This window comes from Mustela nivalis (assembly GCF_964662115.1).
Source record: "Mustela nivalis genome assembly, chromosome: 17".
NCBI lineage: Eukaryota > Metazoa > Chordata > Mammalia > Carnivora > Mustelidae > Mustela > Mustela nivalis.
The window spans coordinates 23,321,962-23,344,552 of record NC_139036.1 but is presented as its reverse complement, the minus strand read 5'-3'; the positions used below and the strand labels follow the sequence as shown (position 1 = coordinate 23,344,552).

Genomic DNA, 22,591 nt, shown 5'->3' with positions numbered 1-22,591 from the left:
TTGTGGTTGCAAAAGGGCTGCTAACAGTCTCAGCAGCAACACTGTTTCCTCTGTGGCCAAGGAGAGTCACGTTCAGAAATCCTTGAACATTTTTTGCAGCAAAGTGAGAAATTCCCTCCTTCAGAACCACCTGCCAAAATTCTTCTCGTGTTTTATTGATAACCGTGGCCAGGACATGATAAAAGATAAAATGCTAAGAAACCTTTGGAAATGTAATAAGAGGTTGACTTATTTCATATGTAAAAAGCCCTTACAAATCATTATGTAAAATTATGAATATATGATGGGTTAAAAAAACAACAACGAAGAGCTGTTTCACAAAGGAAAAATTCAAATCACTGGTGAATTTTTTAAAAGTTGAATAACACTCATAAAATACTTTCATCATTGCAACAGCATATTATCAATTTACTTGATTCTTTTTTAACTGTTCACATGATAGAGTTTGGAAGTGGAAACTTTAATATATGGCAGCTGAAAACAACAACAATCTGTTTTTAGAACTTTGTCATTAATTATTCGTGTGCATGAATTTAGGTTTGATGATATGAGATTTATAATTGCCAAAAAAAAAAAAAATAGAAAGCAACAAAAATATCTGATAGCAGAGTCTGGGTTAATTGAATTGTATGCATCTATCAGACCGAGTACTGTCAGGTCATTCCGAATTACATTATAGCAGGATATTTGATCACATGGAAAATTGTGTCTCCCGTGTCCAGATCCATTGCAGAACATTTTATGATTATTATATGACCTCAGTTTTGTATAAAATATGTATTGAGTCATAAAAGAAAGGGAGTCCATTTGACTATATAAAATTGAAAAAAGCAGAAAAACAACTTCTGAATGGCAGCATAACATAAAGAGTGTCAAAAGATCGCTGGCATGCTGCGGGGAAATTTAAAACACCAGTGACAACCTGATGATCCTTTTAATTTATAAGGACCTCATCTTATAAGTCAATAAAAAAGACAAAAGAAAATGGGTCAAAAAGAATAGAAACACGCAGTTCACAGAGAAGAATTACAGATGACTGATAAAAACATAGTTATTTTTAAAAATAGATCCTAGAGAAGTTAGTTGAAAAATTAATCACATTCCTATTGACATCCATTTTAAATCTGCTGTGACTTGCTTTGTATATAACTAAGAAACCCTGCTTTTCAAATAATGTATGAGAAAACATTTCTTGAAAAAGAAATAGGTAGTAGGAGTTTTAAGATTTACAAGTACAAGGTTATATTTCTAGTAGGATTTTCAGTAATAAAGACAGAGCTATATGTGCAGATGTAAAGCCTCAACATCATTGAGCCAATCTAGCATTTTACTTTATCTAGATCTTTCTCTAAACAGCGACATTTCTTTCTGCATTATTCTAGCATGAGCTGCTTATTAATTTGATCACATGTATTGCCCACTATTGTGATAAATGATGCACTCAATGCCCTTGTATTTTTCTTTTTGTAATTGAGTTATAACCCGTAATGGTCTTCAGAGTTCCTTAATCCTATTACGTTCAACTTATGTAAACTTGAACTGTCAAAAAAGTGTCCTTATTAAGTGTACATTTTCCTATCCCCCCATTCTTCCTTATGCTAATTACGATCTGAGGGTAATGAAAAGAGGAAGCATATTTGATGTTTACATCATCCAGGGGACCTTGCCCAGGGTACTCCGTTCCCCCGCGAAAGGCCTTCAGCTGGTACCACTGTTCCAGGGAGCACTGGTAACTGATGGCATGCTGGGACACGGGGTGCATTGAGGAGCACTGGTCTAGCAGAACCCTGCTAGCGCCATCTTCCACTGCCTACAATCAGAGCCAGACTACTAGCAGGAGCTGTGAACACTGATCGCCCTCCTCCGTAGAAGCAGAGATCATAGGTCCGGAAAATGATTGTTCTTTTAAAACACCTACGTTTAACGTATGTCAAGTGTCTAGCACAAAGCCTGGCGCGTCTTAGTGAAATAATGTTTTCTCTCCCTTCCCTCGGGGATAGTAATCAGAGGAAGGTCAAAGACTGTGGTTGTCAGTTCCATCTGCACTTTGGATTGGAAAGAACGTCTGAAATAACATGTTTAAATTTGGGCTCATTCTCAGAAACTGTTGAATAGGATCCTAGGGCTTGCTTTTATAAGTTCTCTAATGCAGCATCCTTGCTCTTCAGTGAAGAACCCAAAGCCTGCAAAATCTGATGGCCTCATTCCCCCAGTAGTCCCAGGGGAGTGCTGGCCGCTCCCTCCAGAGCTGGATTCTCTCTGCTCCACCCCCAGACTGTGCTAGTCGGGGAGCTGTCCCTCCACACAGTGCTGGATTTCTGAAACAGCCTCGCTGTGACGGAGGATTCCGGCTTTGGTACACAATCAGATCTTGCTTTTTAGGGGATTAGTTGTAGCTGTTTTCCAGGTATCTCAGAGGCATTTGGGGTTTTCTGGGCTGTCATGGATGTCTCCTCTCTTCCTCCATATTCCCTACAGACACTACACATATAGTAGCAAATTCTTGGGAAATTCTTGTAGAATGATCCAACCGTCAAAATGATGCTTAGGCCAAAAGTGGCCTATTTTGGGATGGCAAATCTTGACCTCCTTCCAAATGAGTGAGTAAACTGTATACAAAGGATTCTGTAGTCAGATACGGTTTGTTGTTTTTTTTTTTTTTTAACTTCTGTTGAGCAAAGCTAAAATAGGTTTCTTTACATGAAACTTTCCAGAGCTTTTAATATGCTCAGTCTATATCACGAATCTCCCGAAAAGAATTGCAGTATGCAGTTTTCCCCGTTTTACTGAAAATGGAGCCTCTTTCTCAGAAAGCATTTCAAAGGCCTTGTGTCCCAGAATTCACTTTTGGAACTCTATAGGAAAGAATGTTAGAATGCACCTCTGGCAGGTCCTTTCAAATAGCAGTTATTATCTGAACTTTTGCATGATCTAGAGAACCATTCAAAATTGAGATCATTTGCAAACATCTGAAAGTGAAGGCATACTGGTTTTTTTTTTTTTTTTAAGGAGTTCTGCATGTTTTAGATGCTAGACATAAAGGAAGAAAAGTCAGGACATTTGTTATACAAGGTAAAGGCCCAACTTGTACCCTGACCAGGTGGTGAACCCCTCAGTATTAGATGGAGATAGATACAGGGGTGAAAAAGGCAGTACACATCTTCAGACAAGGCTGAAACATCCCTAAGGCGCCTTCTTGGATCTGCTCCCATGCCCACATACCTGACCAAAACCCTATGGTTCTACATCAAAAAGCAGTTTTGGGATAGCCTTGACCTCAGAGATTTTGAAGGTGAGTTACCAGTTTTGTACATCCTCTTTCGAGAAAACAAAACCAATGCAAAGAGAACCATCACTTTAGTATGGAGTAACTATCCTGAACAACACAGTGTTGATGTTCCAGCAAGGCTCAATCGTGAAAGGCTTATCCGAATTACTTAACCTGTTAGCTGGAGTAATTTTATTTTTAATTGTCTTCAAAATAATTGCCTTTGGGCTTTGATCGAGTTCATATTCAGCTGCTGGTCTGACAATAGTTGGCCAAGAGGTTTGATTGCTTCTTGAAGTTACAGTTACAAGTAGGCTGCCCAATTGTGGGATCCTTATAAAGAAATGATTACTGGGCCACAACCGTGCACCCTGAAGAATTGCTAGGCCACCTGTAGCCAGGCCCCCTGTGGACAAGGCCGTATGTAAAACAGTGTGAGTCCTCAATGAAGGTTCACAACTCCGCTGACTCTCAGGTTAGTCTATCAGACTAAACAGCTCCGGGTTGGTAAAGTACACTCCACCAGCCAGACACCGCTGTACACACACTGAATTACGCTCCTCAGGATGGCTATATTGATCTGATCACACCTTTCTTTATTTGGGGGTTTTTTGGCTTGGTTGTTTTTTGTTGTTGGTAGTGGTTTGCTTTGGGGGTTTTTTGTTTGGTTTTTTTGAGGGGTTTCTTTGGAGGGAGGTCTCTTGATTTGACTGGTTTTACATTTGTTTATTGGCTAAAGATTTGGTTATTTCTTTATTTCTTAATTTCCCCTCAGGTCTTTAAGATGCTATTAATTTATCTATAAAACTAAGGAATTTTGTATTTGCGTAGATGCTAAGAACCTACAAATTACATCCCCTCAGCCTGATTTTCTTCCTGCTGTTCTGGCAAAACCTGCTGTTCTGGCAAAAACATTGGCACTGGTGGTTTATAAATAGTACTTCAGGTCTTTATTCATCTTACCCTCGTTGAACTTGAAGAGGAATCACTTGGGAAGATTTTACTGTCTTTGAGTCTTTCTTTAAAGTAACCCCTAGAAGAGGCAAAACTTTCATTAATCAATCATGAAATAACCCAAATGGGATGCAGCCACCATATGCTACAGGAGCCCCACTATCCACAGGGGTACATTTGAGGAACCCCCGTGGGTGCCTGAAACCACAGATAGTACTGAACCCTATATGTACTGTGTTCTTCCTCATACGTACATACCTGTGATACAGTTTAATTTATGAAAGAGTCACAGTAAGAGGTTAATAACCATAACTAATAATAGAACAATTATAATAATTTGTTATGATAAAAGTCATGTGAATGTGGACTTTTGGCTCTTTTATTTTTTAATTTTTTTATTGACATATAATGTACTATTTGCTTCAAGGGTACAGGCCTCTGAATCTTCAGTCTTACACAATTCCCAGCACTCACCACAGCACACACCCTCCCTGTCCATCCCCCAGCCACCCTATCCCTCCCAGCCCCTCCCCTCCAGCAACCCTCAGTTTGTTTCCTGAGATTAAGAGTCTCTTATGGCTTGTCTCCCTCTCTGGTTTTGTCTTGTTTCATTTTTCCCTCCTTTCCCCTATGGTCCTCTGTCTTGTTTCTCAAATCCTCATATCAGTGAGATCTTGTGATCATTGTCTTTCTCTGATAGACTTATTTTGCTCAGCATAATACCCTCTAGTTCCCGTCCTTGCAGATGGCAAGATTTCTTTTGTTATGGCTGCATAGTATTCCGCGCGCGCGCGTGTGTGTGTGTGTGTGTGTGTGTGTGTGTGTGTGTGTACACACACTGCATCTTTATGCATTCATCTGTTGATGGACATTTAGGTTGTTTCCATAGTTTGGCTGTTGTGGACATTGCTGCTATAAACATTAGGGTGCACGTGCCCCTTCGGATCACTACATTTGTATCTTTAGGGTAAAAACCCAGTAGTGCGATTGCTGGGTCGTAGGGTAGCTCTATTTTCAACTTTTTGAGGAACCTCCATGCTGTTTTCCAGAGTGGCTGCACCAGCTTGCATTCCCACCAACAGTGCAGGAGGCTTCCTCTTTCTCCGCATCCTCGCCAACATCTGTCGTTTCCCGACTGGTTAATTTCAGCCGTTCTGACTGGTGTGGGGTGCTATGTCATTGAGGTTTTGATTTGTATTTCTCGGATGCCGGACTCTCTCTCTCTTTCAAAATATCTTACTGTGCTGAACGCACCCTTCTTGTGATGATGTGTGAGGATAAGATGCCCACGTGATGAGGTGCAGTGAGCTGAATGACGAAGGCGCTGTGACATGGCGTTAGGCTGCCATTGACTTTCTGACCATACCGCGAGAGGACCATCTGCTTCCAGACCATGGGTAACTGTGGGTAACTGAAAATACAGAAAGCAAAACCATGGTACAGAGGGAACGGCTGTCACTCGATGGGGTATGTGGATAGATTTAATGTATTTTACAGTTCAGAGTTCAGCCTGTTACCTCAATAAATTTTTATCCACCCCAATTCCTTAACAGCCAGAAACTGTCAGAATGCTGCCCGAATAACTATCTGGGGAATTTAAGTTTAGAAACAGGAAAGATGCTTCTCCTAGAAGTTGTCCCTGGGCACAGAGGGCCTGAGAAGCTGAAATTTTGAAGGGTTCTGGTTGTGGAAACCAAGAGAATAATCCAGTTCAGAGCATCAGGGATCTGCTGGAGAGCCCAGTCCCCATGATGACTAGAAAACAAAAACAGAAAAAAAAAAAAAAAAACCCACAGAGAACTAGAAACAAAGAAGGAAAGCTGACCTGTGTTTCTTTCTGAGACTAAGCTGAAGATACATAATTGACCTACTTCTCAATAGAGCATAACCTAGAATCCTACATCTTTTGCAAAATGTGTCTTGTACTTTAATGACAGCCAGATGTTGCTCTGAAATGCCTGACCACTGAGGAAGTGTGCCACAGAGGAAAACATGGTAGAATTAAGATGGCATTATAAAAACATCTGGTTAAACATGACAGATTGTGTTTATATCCACTCCCTCTCAAAACCCCTAAATGATAGGTAAGGGATAAAAATGGGAGAAACCCACAAGGACAAACAGAACCATAAAAGCAACAACAGCGGACAAGAGGGGTCCACGTGATTTTGGAAATAAGTGGATTTGTGGTTAGTCCCCCAAGCAGGTGGAGAAAGCTGACATCTAAGTGTCTGCTGAGAAGCAGACGGGCAAGCCAGTTTGCCTAACCGCAGGGCTGTGGAAAATTCAGGAGTGGGAAGGACCAGGTCCCTCTGGAGGTAGGGGTGTTAAGGGGGACAGCTGAAGGAGGTTGGATGACAGTCTGTATAAAGACCAAAACACGGGTCTCCTTCCCGACCCTACAAAGTCAGCTTACTACCACAGTCTCATTCTCGTAGAAGATAGGAAGCTCACTCTGAAGAAATACAACCAGAGAAGCCCTGGGCTTTGAGGGACACCAGGCACTATGGAAGAAAGGGGACAGGCACCATTCTGAAACCAAGGAGAGTGAGTGAAAATCTGGATACTAAAGATCCTCCCCCAATGCCCCTTTACTCGGAATTCCGGCAGCAAAGAGGAAATACACATCCTGTGGTTCCCCACAGATGGTCCCCACCCGATTACCCTATGTAATGAAGTCCCCTCATTCCTCAAGCACAGGCACAGAGCTTTCGAGTGGCATGCAGTAATAGATGGCCAAGGATCCCAGGAGATTTGAGGAATGCCTCTAGCACAAAAGGCCAAGACCAAGACAAATGGGAGAAGAGGGGATTTAGAAGGAACATACAACACAAGGAGCACTGTAAAAAGCAAAAGCATGATTCATATCCTCAGAGAGGAAGGGGGAGATGTTGCTTTTGTTAAACAAGAGCAACGTGCTTTAAAAGAAATGTTTGGGGTCACCTGGGTGGCTCAGCCGGTTAATCATCTGCCTTCAGCTCAGGTCATGCTCTCAGGGTCCAGGGATGGAGTCCCACATTGGACTCCACGTTCAGTGGAAACCCTGCTTCTCTCTCTTCCTCTCCTTCTGGCCCCCACTCATACTCACTTGCTCTCTCTCTCAAATAAAAACTTTTTTTAAGATTTTATTTATTTACCTGGTAGACAGAGATCACAAGTAGGCAGAGGGGCAGGCAGAAAGAGCGGGGGGGCGGGGGGAGCAGGGCCCCCACCAAGCAGGGAGCCCGATGCAGGGCTAAATCCCAGGACCCTGGGACCCGAACTGAAGGCAGAGGCCCCAACCCACTGAGCCACCCAGGCACCCCTCAAATAAAATCTTTTAAATAAATAAATAAATAATATTTGGAGAACAAGGATGAGTCTTAAAAATGGAAAACGTGAAAGCCAAAATGTAAGATTCAGTACCAGGCTTGGAAGATGAAGGTGAAAACATTCATTCATTCTGCAGATATGATCAAGTGGCTCCTGTGTCCTTGGCATTGTTCAGTGGAGTTTCATCAGTGAGTAAAAGAGACAAAGAGCCCTTGGCCTGCTGGAGCGGAAATGCCAGCAAGAGGAGAGCATAAACAATGCAGTAACGTGTGGGTTTCATGCTGTGTTGTAGCGTGGAGTGCTAGAGGCAGGAATGACACTAGAGCATGGTGGGAAGCACGGAGAGCGCCAGGTGGGGAAGATGGAGACAAGCTGAATTGTAAATGGGAAAGTCAGGGCCAGTCTCATTGGGAAGGGCACAGAGAGAGGGTGAAGAAGTGGGCCATGTGACATCCAGGGAGGGAGATCATTCCAGGCAGAGGGAACAGCCCCGAGTCCAGAGTGGGCTGGAGTCAGCGGGGGCAGTAACTGCCCCAGAGAACGTGGGCCCTTGTGGCTTAGTGCAGGGGCTCTGGCTGTCACTCAGGCAACTGGAGAGCAGTGGCAAAGTTTCAAGCAGAGAAGTGACATGATCTGATTTCAGCCTTAAAAGGATCGCTCTGGCTGCTGTGTTGGCAGAACTGACTTCAGGGGGTGAAAGTATCCAAGAGAGCAGTTGGACTTTCTCAGTGCTGTCTGATGGTCTCCCTTTGTCCCTTGGCTGTTCCCTCTGAGTCAGCCTCTCTGTTTGCCTCCATTCTTTCTTCTTCCTTAGAAATGATGTGCTGGCCCTCCCCTCTGCCAGTCTATCCTCTGCTTTATAGCTCCCGCTTAACTTTCCCTCCCAGATCCCACTGGGTGGCCTTCAGCCTTCATTGTCCTCTCTTTTACATCATACCCTAAAACACATAATATCTGGTTAGTTCCTCTTTGATGTTAATATTGTTTTAATAAGGGCCCCTTTGGCTCCCTTGTTTTTTGGTGAGCCTCTCTGACCTATGCATATAATTAATAAACATTTGCTGTTGAATGTAACATTTAACTCTCTGTTTTCTGACCTCCCATTATCAGGCAAAGTCCTCCATAGACATGTACTTTATATGACTCTTGAGAAACCCAGCAGTTTAAGCTGCTTTAAATAAAAAGGGAAGTGGAAAATCTGTCTTATACCTTAAATTCCAACCTGCAGACCCTTGATGGGAAAATCAAGAACAACCCTCCCCCACACAGGCTCACCAACTTCTGGGAACATACCTCCTTAAGCCAAATATGCTTAGATTACAAGGAAAAATACATCAATAATTTTTTTTTTGCATGCAGTCATTTTCCTCCATAGTTTTTCAATGCTTTTTTCCTGATGTTAAAAAATTAAAGCCTGAAGGACGTCTGACAAAGCTGATAATGTAACTGCCAGGCTCACAAAAATTCCTTTCCCCCAAATTTGCTGAAATTAACAAAAATGTAAAAATGACAACAGAGAACCCATGAACCCTGAAACCAAGAAAAGAATCCCAACTTCATACCATAAAATGAGGTGTCACCCAGAAAAGGAAAAATTGGAGCAAATTGAACAAAGGTGCTAAAAAAAATCAATATATTCTTCAAAGAGAAGAATGGAACGTGAAGCCATACAAGGAGGGAATTCTGAGATGTCTCATTGCTTTTGATGGTGTTGGCATCAAGTATAAAGGTATGCCCGTGGGGGGGGGGGGCTGGAATTGCCCACACCTCCAGCAGAGACCCTTTCTTCCATCGGAAGACACTTTCCTGCAGGCAAGAGGAGTCAAGAAGGTTTACCGTCTTTCCTGCCTCTGAATTATCAATAAGTAGGCAAGGAGTAGGGGGAGCATCTGCTAAGAATAATAGAGCCAAATCAAGAAAGAGCTCCTTAAGACATGGGAAAAAAAATACCTGTCCTCAACCAAGCCAGAAGACTGCAAGACCCCCCAGGCTCAGTGAAGCACACGTCTGGAACATTTCTTCATTATTAAGGAGGGAGCATGTTGGTATCCACTGAAAGCCCCAGCTCGCTTGTCATTCCTCTTAAGCAATGGAGAGACCAGATAAAGCGTATGCATCATGGACATCCGGTCCATATGAAACAATACCCAGCGCAGCACTGTCTGGGGGCAATTAGTTGGCTGAGAACAAATGGCTCACATTCCTTAAAGAGTTTCCAGGGACGCCTGGGTGGCTTAGTCAGTTAAGCATCTGACTGTCGATTTCAGCTCGGGTCACGATCTCTGGGTCATGAGATCAAGCACCTCATTGGGCTCCCCACTAAGTGGGAAATCTGTTTGTCTCCCTCTCCCTCTGCCCCTCTCTCCACTCACATGCTCACTCTCCCCACCCCCAAAATAAATAAGCAGAGCTTTAAAAAAATACCTGCACATAAGGGCATCTGGGTGGCTCAGTCAGTTGAGCATTGGACTCTTGGTTCAGCTCAGGTCATGATCTCAGGGTTCCGAGATCAAGCCCCACCTTGGGCTCTGTGCTCAGTGGGCAGTCTGCTTGAGATTCTCTCCCTCCCTCTCCTGCATCTCCCCTCCTCTCCCCAAGTACATGCACATACGCTCTCTCTCTCTCAAATAAATAAATCTTTTTTAAAAGTTAAACATGAAAACCTACTCCTTAACAAACCCTTACTTATAAAATGCTTACCCCCCCCCAAATTACTGAAGACTTAAACCAAAACATTTTAATGAGAAATTCTGTGAACCCTCCTTGAAAATTAAGGATCGATTTTCTATACAGGTATGGCTCCAGGGAGTCTTAATTTCCTTCCTCTTCAAAAATAGAGGAAAGCAACAAACAGTATGAAACTTTAAGAATGTGTTTTGTTTAAGAAATTGAATCACAGACTTCCACCCTGTAATTGTATTCTGTCGTTTTTTTTTTTTTTTTTTTTTTTTTCAAGATGCTAAAGAAGGGACCTTTATTTTAGCTCTCGGGAGGAGGCGTAACAAAGCCATCTGCATGATGGATTTGGCGACAGGGAAGAGACCATTTTGGCTAAAAAGGGTTGCTGTACTGACGCCACATCCAGAAACAAGTTCTCATTGCCTCACAGTTTTTATATATTCTGGATATAGGCAAGCTCTACGTTCCCATCGCAAACTGCTCATGTGTCACGTTTCCCTCACATAGCGTGGTTTTCCTTGACTTCATTAGTTCCTCTTTAGGGTCCCTTGGTGACCTCCTCCTGCGTCCCGTGCAAACAGATCTGTCCTTGTGGTGCAGCAGGTTGAAAAAAGGAGCACATCACAAGCCCGTGATGCCAGCTTAGGAGTCTGCATAAAGAAACACCTAAAATGATGGAGTAAAAGAGGCATTGCACCAGCTTTTCTGAGAAATTGGTGGCACAGGTGCAGATTTAAGAGGAAATGCAAGAAACTGAAGGGAGGCTGGAACTTTTACTGTGGGCTTTGAATCAGAGGTGGAAAATCTTGGTCCCAGGAGGCCAGAGACAGGGAAGGAGCTTAATACCAGCACCCCAAGAAGTGGGACTGGTGGGGCACCTGGGTGGCTCAGTGGGTTAAGCCACTGCCTTCAGCTCAGGTCATGATCTCAGGGTCCTGGGATTGATTCCCACATCGGGCTCTCTGCTTAGCAGGGAGCCTGCTTCCCTCTCTCTCTGTCTCTGCCTGCCTCTCTGCCTACTTATGATCTCTCTCTGTCAAACAAATAAATAAAATCTTAAAAAAAAAAAAGTGGGATGGCTATCTAAGTAGCCACAGTAAATATCAAAGAGAACATGATGGTGGGGTGTCCAAGGAGTTTGTTGAAGAAAGCAGAGCGAGTAGTTTGGGGTCTTGGAGATCTGAGTGACAGAAACGAAGAGAAGGGGGCGCCTGGGTGGCTCAGTGGGTTAAGCCTCTGCCTTGGGCTCAGGTCATGGTCTCAGGGTCCTGGGATCGAGCCCAGCATCCGGCTCTCTGCTCAGTGGGGAACCTGCTTCTCCCTCTCCCTGCCTGCCTCTCTGCCTACTTGTGATCGCCCTCTGTCAAATAAATGAATAAAATTTTAAAAAGAAAAAGAAAGGAAGAGAAGAGGGGTCTATGCTGGAAATATTGTAGGAGAAAGAGTACGTTGTAGTGGTGGAGGACACGTGTAGGGGAGGAGCCAAGAATGAAGTGAAGATTATACCAAATTTCTTTTTACTGGAGAGATTGAGAAGTACAGGAATCTGGGCAGAGGATCCTGAAGGAGAAGTATAACTAAGTATCTCTGACTTCGCTGTGCCTGGGTACAGCTGGCACCTAGACATTTATGTACTGTTGATTGATTTCTGAGCTCCGAAACAATGTAAACAAAGATTCATGTGCTGTTCGTCTTCGCCTGTGTCCCCCTTTCCCCTGGGTTACATCTGAGTTTGGGGGAATTTACCCAGCACCTGGGGAAGCGGACTGTACAGCTTGTATGTAAGTCTGTCTGTGAATCCAACAGGACGGTCCAGCGGCAGCCGGTGGTGTCATCTGTGTAAAGCCAGGTTTCATTCAAGAACTGTAGATGTTGATGGCTTTTGGTTCTGCCTCATCATGCTTCCTTTCCATACTCTTCACATACTTCCGCAGAGACGTTTGCATTTTGGCTTTCCTCTCTTCATGACCCTTAAAAGTTCAAACACACTGCTTCTGAGGCAGCACACATCCCACTGCCTGTGGGGAACAGGGAGACCAGGGAAGCGAATGCTGGTGTGACTCCTGGCGCCATCTGTTGGTGGCAGGTGGAATAGACGTGCTTTGTCGACCTCATGCACGATTCCCCTCCCCACTCCCCCTTGGTAGTTTCTAAGCAGAGGATCTTATACAAGTTTAAAGTCATATACAACTGACTCAGCCAGCCGGCAACACTTGTCTTTTTCTTCCTCTGGTGTGAAGGTGTGGCGAGGCACGCTGGCCCGCATGCGGTACAAGAGAACCAAGGCAGCTCTGACAATTATCCGGTACTACCGGCGTTACAAAGTGAAGTCTTACATTCACGAGGTTGCCAGACGCTTCCACGGCGTCAAGACCATGAAGGACCACGGCAAGCACGTGCAGTGGCCAACCCCACCTAAAGTTCTCCGCCGTTTCGAAGAGGCCTTACAGGCCATTTTTAATAGGTAAGAAAGGGCCTGTTGATATGTGCCACTCCCATTTTGGGGAACACCCCTAACGTGTAAAGCCCCAGATCTGAGGCCGTGCTGTGGGCTCAGCCATTTGCGTTTGCAGGACGCCTCCTGCCTGAGGTCTTCAGTTCTGTTGATTCCATTCTCGGGGGCATCTGTGTACTGCTCAGAACAACGGGACTGGGCTTTTTGTTCTCCCTCTAGCCGTGGACAGCCATGCACAACCAAGCCCGGATCACACCACAATTAAGCTATTAGCATGCTGTCTCCTTCTCTTATTAGCAAATAATAACTACTTATTATAGTCACCACCCGTAACTCCAGATGGAAAGGGCGTTAATGCTTTCGGGGCAGCACTTCTCAATCCTGGTTATGAAACCTACCAAGGAGTTTATGAAGTGTACCGAGGCCCACATCCTGCCTCCAGAAAGTCCTATGTAACACAACCAGGGAATGGGGCCCAAACAGAGGTCCTTCCTAGTGTCCCAGGTGATTTTTGTTTGTTTAAGATTTATTTATTTGAGGGACACCTGGCTGGCTCAGTTGGTTAAGCAGCTGCCTTTGGCTCAGGTCATGATCCCAGCGTCCTGGGATCGAGTCCCACATCGGGCTCCTTGCTCCGCAGGGAGCCTGCTTCTCCCTCTGACTCTGCCTTCCACTCTGTCTGCCTGTGCTCGCTCTCACTCTCTCTCTCTTAAAAAAAAAAGAAAAAAAAAAGATTTATTTATTTGAAAGAGAGAGAGAGAGCACACAAGCAGGAGGGGCAGGGGGAGAGAGGGAGAATCAAGCAGACTCGACACTGAGTACAGAGCCCTGCATCGGGCTCTATCTCATGACCCCAAGATCACAACCTAAAGCTGAAACCAAGAGTTGGATGCTTAACTGACTGTGTCACCCAGGTGCCCCCCAGATGACTTTAAAGTATGAAAGGGAAAATAGTTTATTTTAGAGCAACCTTTTTTTTAAACACAAATAAATAAAAACCTATGTAAAATCTGATATCTGTCCAGCTGATCTCATTTTTCATAAACTGCCCTGAATCTGAGTCTGTAGCGATTCATCGCCCCTTACACCTCCTTACTGCTGCTTGTTTGTTGCTGGTGTGCACCAGATACATTTAGCTGTGCCTTAGGTACATAAAGTGAGCTAAGGGTTCTCAAATGTGGCCATTTGGCCGTGTGATCTTCTACAAAGAGCACTATGAAATAATCGGCATACCGAATGTAAAAGAACTAATTTATAATTCTGTGCTGAATCAGATTTTGTCTTCCTTTAGAGTTAGCTCCGTGTAATTGGTGGCAGATATCAAAAGATAAATAAAAATTCATAGAAATAAAATTCTTTAATCTATATCCCATTTGGCTTTTTGTAAAAAAAAAAAAGAGAGAGAGAGAAAGAAAAGAAATGATATCTAATAAAAAGAAAAGCTCAAGAAGGAATTATTGAAAGCAAAATTACCTCAGTTCTCAGCTCTAATACTATAAATGTTCGTTGTATGCTGGCAGGCATTTAATGCACAGGTAAGTGTTTTTCATGAATGGTATCATCTGTAACCTGAATTTCAAATTAATTTAAAAAGTGATTAAGCTATGCCTGAATATATATGCTCATTGTGTTTTTTTTAAGTGAAATAATATAGAAATGTAGAAATATAAAATTGAAATCCTCCACACCTCCTCTTGTCTCCCCCATTTTATTTCCTTCCCCTAGGATAATCCCTCATTAACAATTAGTTTGTATCCTTCTGTGTCTGCCTCTGTGCATTTCCAAGCACACACCCACATGGAAGAGACAGCATGGTATAGTGGTTAGGAGCACAGATCCCGGGAGCCTGGGCTTACAGTCTAACTGCTGATGCCTGACTGTGTAACTGTGGGCACATTAGATAATCTGTCTGAGCCTCGGTTACCATATCCATAAAGTGCTCCAACAGTAGTACCTGTTCATAGGGTTGTTGGAAAGATTATGAGTAAATGTATATATAAAGTATTTCAGATTGTGCTTGACACGTAATAAACACTGTAGAAATGTTGGCTCATACTCAGAGTGTGTGCGTGCACAGTCCCCAGTCACAGATCATCTGGGCTCTTTTTCCTCTCTTTCCTCTCTTTTTCACACAAGCAGGGTTATGGGACGACTTAAAAATGTTCTGAAGACATGTCTATGACAGTAAGGAAAGATCCGTGTAGTACTTTTAACGGCCACAAAGCGTTATTGATTTGTGTTGCACTGCGGCCTGTGTGGGCTTCTTTTTAGATTCTGATGGTTTTGTAGATGGCCTAGAATTGATGAATTTTTGCAAAATTCTATTTACTCATTCAGCAGATATTCCCTCAAGGCCAGCTGTGTCGTGGGCACTGGCCTGGGTTCCAGGGAGATGGTGACAGACAAGAAGGATGGGAAGACAGTTCAGCCTTCTTAGGGCTTCAGGTGTCTGAGCATTTTGAAAATAGTGTGTCTGCTCTGCCAGCTGACTTTGCACACACGTGTGTATACACACACACGCACACGTGCACATGTACCATGAAGGAGTCCTGCCAGTTGTGTTAATCTCATCCAAAGGCAAACTTTTTCTGTGAAGGACCGGGTAATAAACATCACAGGCTTTCATGGGCTGCATATGGTCTTTGTCACATACTTTGTTTTGCTCTGGTTTCGTCAAACGTGTAAAAAGCTATTCTTAGCTTGTGAGCAGCATAAAACCAGGGTATGGGCTGAATTTGGCACAGACTGTGGTTCACCAACCCCTGATAGAGTCACTATTTCCTACTTGATGTATTCTCCCCTTTTGTGATCTGTGGACTACCGAGAGAAGTGCGCTAAAGAACTCCACCGTGATTGTGGGCTTGTGTTTTGGGGGGGAGGAGTGTTCTGATTTTTCTTAAAATCTCAACATTAATCATGGTTAAGCTCACTCCTTTTCCTCACAGTAATTCTTTTTCCTTCTGGGAAGGCTGAAAACCTTCCTCATGCTCAGCTTTATCCCCCTGTTCATGGGGTCAAGACAGGTGATTTTTAGGCCGCCATACAGATGGTGTTGGGGACTATAGACATTTCTAGAGGGTGGTTTCCTTGAGCAGGATGAGGAATCTGGCTGGCTCTCTTTGTGGCTATATAGGCCAGTTCCCAGATGCCCTGTGTGCCTCTGCACTCTGCAGTCAGTCAGGGGTGGACCTTGTCCTGGGCCACAGTGGGCAGTAAAGAAGGGACAGATGGACTAGACACTGAGGCTGAAAATAGACCAGCAGACAGCAAAGACTGCCTCTACCTCCCTCCAGGGAATAAAATTTGGGACCCAAGGACGAACTGCAAGCCACTTAGTGTTGTGGGATGTACCTATCACCAGTGACCGTGGCAATGACCCCCAGCTGCTCCCAGCCTGTCATTCCAGCATCTTCTGGAATGACCTTAGGACAGTCTATCCCATTGCAGTGTCCGTTGGCCACGGAAACCAGAGAGGAGAATTGCGCTGGCTGAGCCTTTCCTTTTTCCAAGGCTACTTTTATTGTATCCTGCTACCTCTGGTGCTCCCCCCACAGCAGGGGCCCCATCTCGCCATGGGCAGGCATTCTTTGTGCAAAGAGATGGCACCTCTCCCACTGTGAGATCCTTCACTGCCTGGCCTGGCCTGGCCACCAGCCCCAGCTGCCTCCAGCCCAAGCACTCTCCGGGCCGTTTCTGGCAAAGGGGTTCCTCTCCTTCCACAGAGTGGATGGCTCAGCTCTGAGCCACTCCTCCCATGGCTTGGTCCAGTCTACTTCAAATCTCCAAGAAAGTCTTCCCATCTTGCAGTTCACTGACATCCTTCCCGTTCTCCAGGGCTGCTACAGAGCTTTTCCTTATCTGTATATTTATTTGGTTGTTGCGGTGGGAGTTTTGGAGAGAAAAGCAAACCTTTCAGCTCAAGTCACTGTCTTGAAGCCAGAATCCATCTCAGGAAAATCTTAGATGGAAGCAGTCTCACGTTCTGCGCACGTGCCTGGGGGAGGGAGGATCTCACCATGTTAGGTATCCCTCGGCCTCGTGCTCTGTGGAAGACAGCTAGGGGGCCACCAGCCTTAATGATTCCATCTGCTATGAAGAAGCAGATGGGTTTGTTTCCAGCCCCTGCTTCACGCTCCCGTGGCAGAAAGCAAGACATGAGTTCAAGTAAGGCTGGGACAGAATAAAAGCTGTGTGCTTGCTTTCCTTGATCAGGGATAGATTATTTTCAGTGTGTGCTTTCAGTTCCTTGGACCCAACAGTCTTGGGGTCGTCTTTAAATTCCCCCTTATTCTCTTGCTCCCATTTCGAATCCATCAGTAAATCTATTGGTGTGTCCTTCAAAATGCATCCAGGACCAGCACGTGTCTCTGCCTCCACTACTCTCCACCAGATCCCAGCCACCGACCTCTCCCATGTGCCTCATGGAAATAGCCTCATACCCCCTCCAGCCTTCTTCCACACAACAGTGCCCACCCCTGCTCCTCCCACCACTGCCCTCCTGTCCTTTCCTTGCCAGATTTTTTTCTCCATAGCCCTGAGCACATCACACATTCTTGTTGGTTCACTGTCCGTCCCTGCTTCAGGAAGGTAAGCACCTAGCAGAAAAGACCTCGATCCCTTTGTTGGACCCCTCGATCCAATGCCCAGAATAGCCTCTCGAGTTTAGTAAGTGCCTAGGAAGGGCTCAGTGAGTACCTCGGTGGTGAATAAAGGAAGGACTTTCTGTGCCCTGACTATAAATGTCATGAGAAAACCCATGTGTCATGAAGTTCTAGTTGCTTTCAAAACACACAAATGCTCTCTCTCTCTGCCTGCCTCTCTGCCTACTTGTGATCTCTCTCTCTGTCAAATAAATAAATAAAATCTTTAAAAAAAAAAATGGGGGGGGCGCCTGGGTGGCTCAGTGGGTTAAGCCGCTGCCTTCGGCTCAGGTCATGATCTCAGGGTCCTGGGATCGAGTTCCGCGTCGGGCTCTCTGCTCAGCAGGGAGCCTGCTTCCTCCTCTCTCTCTCTCTCTGCCTGCCTCTCTGCCTACTTGTGATCTCTCTCTCTGTCAAATAAATAAATAAAATCTTAAAAAAAAAAAAACCACACACAAATGACAAAGCAAGTTATACAAAGATCTTTGTCTAAAGAACTATGTATATTTTATAAGTCGAGCAGAGAGAGTCAATTATCATATGGTTTCACTTATTTGTGGAGCATAACAAATATCATGGAGGACATAGGGAGATGGAGAGGAGAAGTGAGTTGAGGGAGATTGGAAGGGGAGATGAACCATGAGAGACTATGGACTCTGAAAAACAACCTGAGGGTTTCGAAGGGGCGGGGGGAGGGGGTGGGAGGTCGGGGGAGCCAGGTGGTGAGTATTATGGAAGGCACGTATTGCATGGAGCACTGGGTGTGGTGCATAAACAATGAATACTGTTATGCTGAAAAGAAATTTAAAAAAAAAAATAAAGAACTATGTGTATTTTAACAAGTTCTGTGTATATTTTGGAGACCTTTCTTTTCCTTGTTTTTAGGGTATCCTTGCAAGTACTTTGGTTTAAATTCTGCTTAATGGCAGCCTGGTTATTTGGGGGCACGAATGGGATTGGGTTTTAAAATCCTGACATTTCACTTATTCACTTCCAGATGGAGAGCATCCGAGCTTATCAAGAGCCTGCCTGCTTCCGACCTGCCCCAGGTCAGGGCCAAGGTTGCAGCCATGGAAATGCTGAAAGGTCAGAGGGCTGACCTTGGGCTCCAGAGAGCCTGGGAGGGCAACTATCTTGCTTCGGTACGTACAGGACAGCAAACCAGAATCTGATCCACCCTTTACCGAGAAAGGGAAGAAATTTTCTCCAAAACTTCGTGGGAAGAACAAAACCCCTACAGAAACTAAACTGCTATGGACGATACTGAACTGAAGGATTTTGTTGCTTCCAACTGTGTGGTGTTTGATGTTTCCCTTGCTTTAAAAGGGCTGTCTGCTGCTCTGCGCCATACGTACGAGGCACACTCCAAAACCACTTTTTGAGCATTTGAACCTTCCCTTGCATCATTCAGCAGCTGTTTTTAATTACCACCTTTATATTAATTATTCCCAGAGCTGCATTTCATCCTCCCTTCCATTCTGTATTTTTAAAGTTTTATAGGCCTTTCGGTGGCATTAACACCCCTGTGGCAGCCGGGCAGCTGCGACGGGAGATTAAAGTACGCCTGCCGAGAAGGGTCTGAGCAGGGTTGGAAAGCCAGGCCACGGAGAGATTGCCTTTTCCTCTAAAATGCTAAGCAGATTCTTTTCATCACTTTCCCCTTTTCTTTCAGAAGCCAGACACACCTCAGACCTCAGGCACTTTTGTCCCCGTCGCAAACGAGCTGAAACGGAAGGACAAATACATGAATGTCCTCTTTTCCTGTCACGTCCGTAAGGTGAGGCGGGCTGGGGCAGCCCCCCTTCCAGGGGAGACGGGGTTGGGTTCAGAGGCCCTTACATCGCTGTGAAGGCACTAAAACAGGACCGCAGCCCCCAGCTCTCCGACACTGAGTGCCGCCCGCCCGTGCTGGGGCCGGGGTGCAGTGGCCAAGGTGACTGTGGCTGCGGGGAGTAGGAAGTGGACATATTTGGTTTTGGGGGGGTTCCTCCCTGTGTTCCAACACTGGTAACTTTATGGCTCACCTGTCTTTTCCCAGCACGTACTGGTCTGCCTTGTAGCTCATGGTCATCCCGTACTTCTTGTACATGTTTGATCATTATTTTAAAGGTGGGGAAGGAGGAAGGAAGAACAGAGTCTAGAAAAGGGAGGACAGAGAATTTGGGGGGGGGGGACAAGTTACACGTGCTGCGAATCTAGTCGTCGTCTACCTGAGGCAAGACGGGTGTGTGGACTGTTAACTTGGCTACAGATGATGTCCGTGGGGCTAGTGAAGTGTGGAAGTCGGAGAGGGGAAGGCGGGAGACTTGGTCGGTTTTTCAAAACTTCAAAATGCTTTTCACAAAATAGAGAGGAAGTTGCGATGATTAATTTTTTAAAAAGCATTTTGTGAAAATTAGGCAGATAAATTTCCAAATATTAATGAAACAGGTGAATTTCTGGGGTGCCTGAGTGGCTCAGTTGATTAAGCATCCCACTCTTGATCTCAGCTCAGGTCATGATCTAAGGGTCCTGGGATCAAGCCCCGCACTGGGCTCCACACTCAGCGGGGAATCTGCTTGGTATTCTCTCTCTCCCTCTCCCTCTCCTGCTCTCTCTGTCTCTCACTCTAAGATAAATACATAAATCTTTTTAAAAAATTTCCTAGATTGACCCCAGAAGAAATATTGACATAAATATGCCAGTATCCAAAGTAGGAATGAAGAAAATGATAAAAGATTTACCTCATAACAAAAGCCCAAGTGTGGGTGACTTGGGGTATTTTGTTTCAAATATTGAAAAAGTACACAGTTGCTGTATTATTCAGATCAAAATAATGAAATATTTTTCCACTGTAATCAGCAAACTTTAACACATTGATAACCAGTGTTTGCACGAAATTTAGGGAAAAACTGTTGATAAGATACAGACCTTTTGAGTGAACAGTTTGGCAAGAGCTACCAAAATTTTAAATGCCCAGACCACTTACTCTAGGAATTCCAGAACTCAGGATTTATCCTATGATATATTCACACATACTTCCAAAGATGTACTTTTGTACATTGTAATTGCCAAAAAACTAGAAAAAAATACCATTAATATATCATGTGATTAGTAGATAATTGTGTTTGTGCCCAGTAAAATACAACATAGCTATACGATGACCAAAAGGAGGAAATATGTTCAAAAAATAAAAACTAAAAGGACAGAATCTATGAAACAATGGTTCTTCGGTCACTGCACATCAAGATACGAGAAACAGACAAGTGAACCCTACAGGCAGCTGATTGACTTCCTGGAGAAACATTCTAGTCTCTGGTGGGATTGGGGGAACCCAGGTGGAGCTTAATGGACTCCCTGACAGAAACAAGAGGGCTGAGCTGGGAGACACTAGGGCAGCTAGAGTTTGCAGAGGAGAGTGCCAGAGAAGAGCAGGCGGCACAGAGAGTATGGAGAGACCCTGGATAGCCTCAAGCAGTCCGCGACAGGTATTTGCCTGAGCTGAGCAGAACTCAGTGTGTGCATGTGAGGAAAATGCCCAAGGCCAGCGCAAGAACCACCCCAGAGGGAAGGCAGGCAGCAACCAGAACCAAGTACTTACAGATAGTACCTACTCCCACCGGCCATGGGAAACACTCGTGATTCATGAGATGCTTGGTAGAGTATGGACAGTACAGGTCATGGGGAGGAATTAGCCCTTGACTAAACACTGCCCTAATCCCACCCAGCAAATCTTGAAAACATGACTCAAAAGAATCAGACTCTTTCCAAGCAACCTAACGGTGTCCCAGAACAGTGTTCAAAGATATGTCCAAGAATAGGAACTCACCCGCACCCAAAAGAGAAGATTCAGAATGCATGACATTGAATCCAAAATTACCAGGTCTACAAAAGCAGCAGGAGACTCTAACTGATAATGAGAAGAAAAGTCAGTCATTCAAAAGGATCCAGGACTGACGTAGATTATAGAATTAAAAGACAAGGTCACTAAAATAATTGTTATGTGTATGTTATGGATAGAGATAGAAAACACAGCATCTCAGATTTTTTTAAATATACTTGATGAGATTAAAAACAGTTTAGATGTTGCAGAAGAAAGATTAATAAACTTGAAGAAAGAACAATAAAACTACCTTATTCAAGGGAGGAAGATGCAACCACCCTAAAAAAAGAAGAGCAAAATATTGGGGCCCTGTGAGCCAATGTCCAGTAGCCCAATATACGGGCACGTGGAGCCCCGAGTTGGAGGGAAGAGAAGGGGGAATTCAAAATATTTGAAGAAATAATGGCTGAAATTTTTCCAAATTCAGTGAAAACTGCAAACTCTTAGACCCAAGGAACTCAACAAACCTCAAACACAAGAGACAGGAAGAACACCATATGGAGGCACAACATGAACAAATACCTTAAATGCAGCAGTAATGGAAAAAAACACAGAAGAGAAAGGTGAGAATGCATCAGATTTCTTGTCAGGAACAGGACAAGCAAGAAGACAGTGGGGCAACAGCTTTAAAACTTCTTTCACTGAAGGAAAAGAACAGCTGTCAACCTACAATTCTGCAACCAGCAAATATAGCTTTTAAAAACCAAAGCGAAATAAAGACGTCTTTGAGCATATCTAAAAATACACACTACAGGAAATGCTAGAGAATGGCCTTCAGACGGAAGGAAAGTGGTTCCAGATGGTAATGTGGGCATAACCAAGGAATGAGGAGCAAGGAGAATGGTGGCCTCATGTATAGTACGTAATAGCTTTCTTATTATTTAAATCTCTCAAAACGATAATTGAGTGTACGCCAACACTCATAGCAGCATTCACGGTAGTTAAAGATGAAAACAGCTCAAATGTCCATGGACAGATGAATAAAGAAGACATATATCCGGGGCACCTGGGTTGTTCACTCATTTAAAGCATGTGACTCTTGATTTCAGCTCAGGTTCTGAGCTTAGGGTCATGAGATGGAGCACCCCCGTCAGGCTCTGTGCTAGGTTTGGAGCCTGGTTGGGATTCTTGGAAGGGAGGAAAAGGAAGGGAGAAAGGAAGGAAAAAGAAAAAAAGAGGGAGGGAAGGAAGGAAAGAGAAAGAGAGAGGGAGGGAAAGAAGGAAGGAAGGAGAGAAAGAAAGGGAGAGAGAGAAAGAAGGAAAGGAAGGAAGGAAGGGAAGAAGGAAGGAAAGGAAAGGACATGTGTATCCAGGCAGAGGGATACTTATTAAGCATAAAGAGGAAGGAAGTACATGCCCACAGCATGGATGACCTTGAAGATACCGTCTAGGTGAATAAGACACAAAGACAAATACTGTGT

General features: G+C 44.3%; 1 protein-coding gene across 1 annotated transcript in view; it reads left to right on the top strand.

The window, feature by feature from the left end:
* MYO1D (myosin ID) overlaps positions 1-22,591 on the top strand; it is a 341,412-nt gene that overhangs the window by 177,101 nt on the left and 141,720 nt on the right. Inside the window, 3 exon segments of the mRNA XM_082707407.1 lie at positions 12,454-12,677; positions 18,306-18,450; positions 18,981-19,085. Of these exon segments, the coding sequence (XP_082563533.1) occupies positions 12,454-12,677; positions 18,306-18,450; positions 18,981-19,085 (474 nt within the window).